Source organism: Hemiscyllium ocellatum, chromosome 39, assembly GCF_020745735.1.
Source record: "Hemiscyllium ocellatum isolate sHemOce1 chromosome 39, sHemOce1.pat.X.cur, whole genome shotgun sequence".
Lineage (NCBI taxonomy): Eukaryota > Metazoa > Chordata > Chondrichthyes > Orectolobiformes > Hemiscylliidae > Hemiscyllium > Hemiscyllium ocellatum.
In genome coordinates, this window is record NC_083439.1 from 31,306,998 (window position 1) to 31,315,506 (window position 8,509).

The 8,509-nt window shown below is 41.7% G+C and overlaps 1 protein-coding gene across 3 annotated transcripts in view; it reads left to right on the forward strand.

Moving 5' to 3' along the window:
* Positions 1 to 7,318, forward strand: part of LOC132834140 (transmembrane 6 superfamily member 1-like) — a 63,337-nt gene extending 56,019 nt beyond the window's left edge. For 2 of the 3 annotated variants that reach the window (XM_060852776.1, XM_060852778.1), the window contains one exon: positions 4,748 to 6,755. In XM_060852776.1, the coding sequence (XP_060708759.1) occupies positions 4,748 to 4,939 (192 nt within the window). In that variant the 3' untranslated portion in view covers positions 4,940 to 6,755. Of the gene's footprint in view, positions 1 to 4,747; positions 6,756 to 6,807 lie in introns of those variants that run through there. The other variant, XM_060852777.1, reaches the window with a different exon arrangement.
* Positions 7,319 to 8,509: the final 1,191 nt, after the last annotated feature.

Sequence of the window (8,509 nt, forward strand, 5' to 3'; positions counted from 1 at the left end):
TGTTACGATTGAGCCCTCCACAATCACCTGATGAAGGAGCGTCGCTCCGAAAGCTAGTGTACTTCCAATTAAACCTGTTGGACTATAACCTGGTATTGTGTGATTTTTAACAGTGTTAGTAGTGTGTACCATCTTTAAGACGCACTGAAACATCTCCCCAGGGCAAGTAATTGAAACAATTTGAAAGGAGGTTTTGTACAAAGTTCATTCTAGTTCTTATCTTGACAATATACATCACTTCCTTACCTCCCACCATAAAACATCAATATTTTCTCACCAGCGTTCAGAGATGCTATTACACATCTCTGGGGCAGGTGGGACCCAGATGTCCTTGCTCTGCACCCAAGAGCTTCTCAAACTGCATTTATGTAATATCCTACACTTCCCAAGTGCTTTACTGCCAGTCGAGTGTCTATATTCTTGATAAATGCACTGTTCGTAGGAGCTATTGATCATCTGTTTCTAAGAGGGATGGCAAGTAGATGACCCATTCAGGTTTGAAGGTCCAAGTGTAGTTGATCGATAAAAGAGATATGAAAATAAGAATGACGGCGAGGATTGTTGTGGAGGAATACAGAGGCTTTCTCTTAGTTTAAGTTTTTATTTCAAGTAAATCAGAAAGTGCTGGAGAAACTCAGCAGGTCTGGCAGCATCTACAGAGACAGGGTCAACACTTCAAGTCCAATGACTCCGGTTTCGAGGAATTGTCATACCAGACTTGAAAGATTAACTCTTGTTTCTTTCTCCACAGCTGTGGAGCAGTCCAGCTCCAGTCCAGCATTTCCTTTGCTTATTTCAGATTTCCAGCATCTGCACGATATTTTGTCTGTGTACTTATTTTATCTTTAACAAAACCCGGGTCCCTGGCATTGTGAGGCAGCACTGCTAACCACTGAGCCACTGTACCAACTTTTGAAAAGTGCCACTGGATTTTTTTGGCATTACCTGTGAAAGATGACTGCACCTCAGCTTAATATCTGACTAGTAATTCAGATAGCACAGGGGAGGTGATGGTCTAGTGGTATCATTGCTGGTCTGTTCATCCAGACACCCAGACAGTGTTCAGGAGGACTTGAGCTTGAATGGAGAATTTGAATTCAATTTTTAAAAATCTGGAATTAAGTGTCTATTGTTGACCATGAATCCATTGTCAGGAAAAACCCATCTGATTAACTCATGCCCTTTGGGAAAGAAACTGCCATCCTTAGCTGGTCTGGCCTACATGTGACTCCAGACTCACAACAATGGGGTTGACTCTTAACTGCCCTCTGGGCAATTAGGGATGGGCAATAAATGTTGGCCTAGCCAGTGACACCTTCATCCTGTGAATGAATTAAAAAAAAATCCAGTCCCGCTATGAAGTTGGACTTGAAATCAGCCAAACCTATCCACTGAGCCATCTTATTATGGTTACTCATTCATATTCACGAATGTAATAGGATAACTGCTGTTACTCTCTTACAAGGTTTAAAGTCCTCATGGCTTAACGTGCCTCGAATCACCTGTTAACTAAATACTGGTCAATAGTGTATATCACTGGAGTTGGTATATATAAAAATTTGTTACTTAGACCCCTACAATGTCAAAGCCTATTAAGTCCACACCGACCCTCTGAACAGCATACCACCCAGACCCACCCCTTCTCTGTAAGCCTGCACTTCCCACGGCTAACCCACCTAGCCTGCACATCTTTGCACTGCGGGAGGAAACCAGAGTACCTGGAGGAAACTCACACAGACACAGAGAGAATGTGCAAATTCCACAGACACTCACCCGAGGCTAGAATTGAACTGGGGTTCCTGGTGCAGTGAGGCAGCAGTGCTAGTCACTCAGCCACTGTGCCACCATTTGCCTCTACTGGGAGGCATATTACGTGTTTCTTGTTAAAAGGCCTATTTATAAGAGCTAGCTGTTGAGAGGAGGATGCTATGTAGATAGCAGATTCTTGTTTGAAGATCTATCTATGGTAGCTGGGAGCAGGACTGAAAGTGAAGAGCATTGTGCAACAACAGAATGTTAGAATGTGAGGAAAAAAATAGATTGGTGTGGACAGAATGTGAAAGCTTCAGTGGTCATCCTAGTATCTCACGGAATGAACAGGAGTGTGGAGCCTTGCTGCACTCTTAATTTAAGCTTTTATTTGATCTCATCCTTGACCTCAGTTGGTGATACCGAGAAACATTATGACCAAGCCCAATTCCAGCTACAATGATGCTATTTTAAATATCAGCTGCCTGTGCTAAAAATATCCACAGAACTGTGTAGACCTCAGACTCTGGTTTGTGATGTTTCTGTGGCGATCAGACTGTTTATTCACCCTCTCTGTGCCTTTAGAGTCAATCGAACAAAATTAACCCAAAGATGTTTTGAGGAGTTTACACATTCTGCACAAGATTTTCCAACAGCTAAAGGATTTTTGGAGACGGGAATCACCTGTTTTTGTTTGGGTAGAGAAATTTTAGTTGTGTGATTTACTGTTCACTGGATTTAACATACTGGATGGCTGCAAGTGTGCCTTTAATGGTTTAGGATGATAATTTTCGAAATGGGCGTGTTTGCTTGATGCATGTTCGCAACGACGCGATGATTTGCAGGTGTAGAATTTCCATGGGTATCCTCGGGTGACTGCTAACTTTTGAGAAAAAGCATCCGCGTCTATTCGTGCCTCATTTCACTTCTGGCAGAATAATGGTGGAAGAACACTCAGGAATTTGAAGGCAAGATCTGTCCAACGCTAATTCTCCTGTAAGATGCCCCTTAAAGCCTGCTGTTTGACCATGATGTTTTTTGATATCTGAAACAGAAACAAATTTGGAATCCTAGTTCAGGATTCATTTAAGGTTAACTATGCAGTTCCTTTTTTAAATGAAATCCTTTAGGAGATGTAGAAGTTACTGACCATATCCACAGAAGTGTGTAGACTTTAGAGTTTGGTGTGTGATGTTTCCATAGAGACCAGACTGCTTATCCACCCTCTCAATGTCTTTAGAGTCAATCAAACAATATTAACCCAAAGGTGTTTTGAGGAATTTACACACTCTGCATTTATTACCCATCCCTAATGCTGAGACAGCAGTTAAGTGTCAATCACATTGCTATGGGTCTGGAGTCACATGTAGGCCAGACCAGGTAAGCACGGTAGTTTCCTTCTCTAAAGGACTTCAGTGAGCCTGAAATAACTGCACAGAGGTTGGTGTCCCCATCACAAGTCACCCTTTATTTACACACGGAGAGTCCTTGACACTGACCCAGCTTCCTCAGGGCCAGCTCTCAGAGTGACCAGAACCTCTGACACTCCTGTTTATATCTATCTTAGATTAGACCAGGTTAACAACCCCAATCAGGGAACTTATATTCTTTGACGTCCACCTAGCTGACCTTACTACAATCAGTACAGAACGAGCTGGGTTTCTCGTGACAATTGACAATGGTTTCACTGTCATCATTAGATCCTGAATTCCAGATAGTCATTGAATTTAAATTCCACCATCTGCCATGGCAAGATTTGACCCCTGGTCCCAGAACATTAAAAGGGTCTCTAGATTAATAGTCTAGCAATAACTAGGCTGTCATCTTCACAGAAAGGTTCAGTAGATAGTCAGGAAGGCAAATGCTATATTAGCATTCATTTCAAGAGGGCTAGAATACAAGAGCAGGAATGTACAGCTGAAGCTGTAAAAGACTCTGTTCAGACTGTATTTGGAATATTGTGAACAGTTTTAGGCCCCATATCTAAAGAAGGATACTTAGAAGCTGGCCTTGGAGGTGGGATGCAGAAGAGGTTTACAAGAATGATTCTGGGGATGAAGGACCTGTTATGTGAGGAGCAGTTGAGGACTCTGGGTTTGTACTCAATGGAGTTTAGATGGATGAAAAGGGGATCTGATTGAAACTTACAGAATACTGAGAGGCCTGGACAGAGTGGATGTGGAGAAAATGATCCTACTTGGAGGAGAAACTGGGACCCAGGGGCACAGCGTCAGAGAGAAAGGATGGCCCTTCAGAAATGAGTAGTTTCTTCAGCAGTGAATCTGTGGAACTTAATGCTGCAAAGGGCTGTGGAAGCCAAGTCATTGAGTGTGTTTAAGAGAGAGATAGTTGGTTCTTGATCTCTAAGGGGATCAAGGATTATGGGGAGAAAGCAGGAAAATGGATTGAGAAACATATCAGCCATGATCGAATGATGCAGCAGTATCAGTGGGCTGAATGGCCTAATTGTGCTCCTATATCTTATGGCTTTATGGGTATCTGCCCTTATATGGCTCAGAGCCAAATTGAGTTTTACAATGTTCCTGCGAAACACCCTGGGACTTTTGCTTTGCTATATTAAAGGCGCAATGTAAGTGCAATTTGTTGTTGGAACTAAGTAGAGACTGTTATTCTCCAGTGTCAGGTTGGACCTCCACTCCTTTTGAACTATATTCACTGGAGTGATGGCAGAAAGTTAAGCTATACTGCAAATGCTTCTGTATTGACATGCCATTCTGTTTAATAACTACAACATTGCTGGATAGCTTAGGCAATTCATCACCTCCTGACCTAGAGTCGCCAGTGCTCTTTGCTGCGATTTTTGAGAAGAAACTTTCTCCCCAACGTATGGCAAGAAATATACATCACCTAGATCTTTTGGGAGCTCTGAAAACAAATAAATAAAAAACTAATCTATTAAAAGCTCCACTGCTTGGTGTTTGGTATCGCTCAGGATTTTAACCATCCTTTTCTCCTCTCCCCTGCCCAATTATAACAGGCACAATTTTCACATATCGGAGCATCCCTTCATTCCAGAACTCCATATATGTACAGAGTACCAGAAGAGGCTCAGCTGATGTTTCTAATAACAAATGGACTCTATGGCATCGTGCCACAATTACTTGCCTACAGATGTGTGAATAAACCCGAGTTTTTCTTGAAGAGAAAAGAAGACGCAAAGACAAAGTAAAAAGCAAACTCAGTCAACTAAATGTTTTATTTTTCTGTCCAAAGTTGCATTTTTTGTTATGCAGATTCAATATTAGAGTAAATTTCTTATTAAACAAATTGTATCGGTGCTTTGCAAATGATTTCTTTTTTCTATTTTGGTATTGGTACTGTATTATTCCTCCAAGGTTGTTCTTGTGTGAAGTTAGGGAACTGTGTGCATAAGAAAAAAAAAGTGAAATAATTACCAAGAACAAATGCATTCATTTTGCTTTGGAACGAGAGATTTAGTGGGCGGCACAGTGGTTAGCACTGCTGCCTCACAGCGCCTGAGACCCGGGTTCAATTCCCGACTCAGGCGACTGACTGTGTGGAGTTTGCACGTTCTCCCCGTGTCTGCGTGGGTTTCCTCCGGGTGCTCTGGTTTCCTCCCACAGTCCAAGATGTGCAGGTCAGGTGAATTGGCCATGCTAAATTGCCCGTAGTGTTAGGTAAGGGGTAAATGTAGGGGTATGGGTGGGTCGCGCTTCGGCGGGTCGGTGTGGACTTGTTGGGCCGAAGGGTCTGTTTCCACACTGTAAATCTAATCTAATCTAAGTCTAATTTCTGGTCTGAGGTAAAAACAATGACTGCAGATGCTGGAAACCCGATTCTGGATTAGTGGTGCTGGAAGAGCACAACAAGTTCAGCGAAACTTTGGATGCTGCTTGAACCGCTGTGCTCTTCCAACACCACTAGTCCAGACCATAGATGCCAAACCCAGTCAATATCCGTGCTTACAGTGTGTGTAGTGCAATTTATTGAAGTATCAGTTTTGTATAATGACAACCAGACAGGAGCTGAGGAGACTTTTTTTTCAGTAAATTCACAGGAATTCAATACAGGCATTTATTGAATTCTAAAATTGCCCTTGTGAAGGTGGCAAGCTGCCTACATGAATACAGTTGTTTCTCTTCATAAACCATTTTCCTGGGATGGTTAAGAATAAACCATGTTGTTATCAATTTGGAGTCACATGTAGCCCAGATTGGGGAAAGATGACTGATTTCATTCCCTGAAGGATGTTAGTGAACCAGACATACTTTTATAACAATCTAGTCATTTCATGGTCACCGTTATGGAGACTGTGCTTTTTAATCCAGCCTTATTTAATTAAATCCCTAGCTGACATGATGAGTTTTGAACTCTGGATCGCTGGTCCAGTAATGTAACCAGCCTGTGTCTTTACCACGTTTTAATGCTTGTTATTTGTTACAATTTTGAATGCACTTCCTGAAAGGGGTGGTGGAAGCAGATTCAATTCTAACTGGAGTTGGATAATTACTTGAACTGAGAATGTTTGCAGGACTGTAGGAAAAGAGCAAGGCCGTGTTGGACAAATTGGAAGCTCTTTCCAAGGACCATTCCCAGGTACAATGGGCCGATGGATAACCAGTCTCATTAGATTCTGCAAACTTCCCAAAACAGTACAGATGCTGATATTGCAGTGGCATTAAATGAATTATTGCAATACAATCTACAGCTTTGAGTGTGTGCTGCATGCACTAATCATATAGGTCACTTCTGTGATAATTCACATAGTCAACGTGAAAGCAATTATCTGTTTACAAAAGCTGACTTGTATGGACAGCCCTTCTTTATTAAACAGAACTGAAATGAGACTTTGTCTACTATTTCTCATCAAATATAACAAACTGATGAAGGAAATTCTCGATGTTTTTAGTGTTATATGGGGGGAATTGGACTTTGAGGATATCTCTAGCTGGGTGTCCTTGCTTGTACAAGTGGTTTATATTGTTGCTGCCTTTGGCTAGAATTAAAGACTATTTAAAGTTTTTCGCCTGAACCGAAGTATGTTTTACTATAATCTGCTCCTGCTCTTTCCAACAGATCTCTGTGTTCAGTCAATTCTGTTGTGGATATGAATTCAATGGCAGCTTTTATTACATGAGGGAGAAACAGTTGCACAGATATTGAAGAAAAGGTGAGAATGGGACGTTGACAGAGTCCCTGCATTTTCAATGGGCTGGACAGTATCCTTGAGTATTGTATTACACAATCAGCTGCCCAACTTCCATCGTTCCATGATTTTTGGCTTTGCCTCCAGCCAGAGATCTTAAACTCTGGAATTCTGTCCCTAAAACTCTTACCATTTTCATACCCCACTTCCTTTAAGATCCATTCTTTAAAAAATCTACCCATTTGACAAACTTTTGATCACCTGTACATCTTCGTGTGACTTACTGTCAAATTCTGCCCAGTGACACTGCTCTGAGGTGCCTCGGGACATTAACAAGACATTCAGATATCCAACAGGCTAAAAGTGTAAGTTGTTGTTGCCTAGTGCGGGGTAGAGGGAAGAAATGTCACACAAGGCTGAAATGCTGGAAATTAAAAATCACTGGGGCTGTTTCAACTTCCTGTTTTTTTTCTTATTTTGTTAAACAAGAAAGAATTATAAATGAATTTCAGTCTGCCATTTTGTTTTCTCTTGTAAATGCGCTGGCGAGAAGCTGACCAGATCTGAGTGAAAGAATTGGCTCATTAGAATATTAGAGCAGCTTGGGTGAATTCACACATTGGATTTCAGAGCAAAATAGCTCAGTAGACTCAGGGCTGTTGCCCTGCGCCACATAAGCACCTTCAGAAGTATCCGTCACTTACACCTGCTGTCTCCTTGATAAAATTATTTTACAGACAGCAAGAGAGGCTGTTGACGCAGCACCATTAACTGGCAACACCTCTAGCTGTGGCTGTGCAGATTTATAATGAGTGAGAGCTCAGGCAGTGTGGTTTAAACGTACCTTTCAGCTCCCTCGTGTGGTGCGGTTCAGCCTACCCCAAAACATCGAAATTCCGTCCACGTTGCAGATTTAGATCAGTAGATTCTTTAATCTGATCGGGGGACGGTGCATGACCAGGATATATTTAATGGAACAGAGGAAGATGACATTAAAATATTTTTTGAACGATGAGAAATCGGGAGCTGTGGAGGAACAAAAAGATTTTGCTTGCATTTCAAAACATAAAAGAACGAAAATTTACTGCACAAGTGCGGGAAACAACATAAAAGCCAGTGGGTATGTATCTTTATTTAAAGTGGCTGGAATATACATTGAGGAAGTGATACTTCCATTGCACAGAATTGTAGTCAGATTCTGTTAGAAGTACTGTGTTCAGCATGGACACAGAATCCCAGGAAAGATGTAAGAAAACACTCTCACCCCTTCCCATCCCGGACTCGCCGATTATGAAATTTAATCAGCCCACAGTCATATTTACATGTCAGAACATGAAGCAATCATCTCCATACCCCACACCACTCTGTCAAAATTCACAAGTCATGGATCATTTATGGCAGCATTTCTTTCATTTTAATTCATTGCTGCTGACCTCAGCATCGGTAACATGCCGACGTTCAATTTGCAAGGAGCCATGGTATGTTGCAAATCATCTTTTGCGTGCTGAGCATCTTTCCTCTGCCTGCATTACAAATGGACGATGAAATGATTGCAATTTAGATGGAGTTTGCAAATGTATTTGCCCCTTTGTCCTAGTATCCAGCAGATGTGGATCCCACAATTTCATCCAG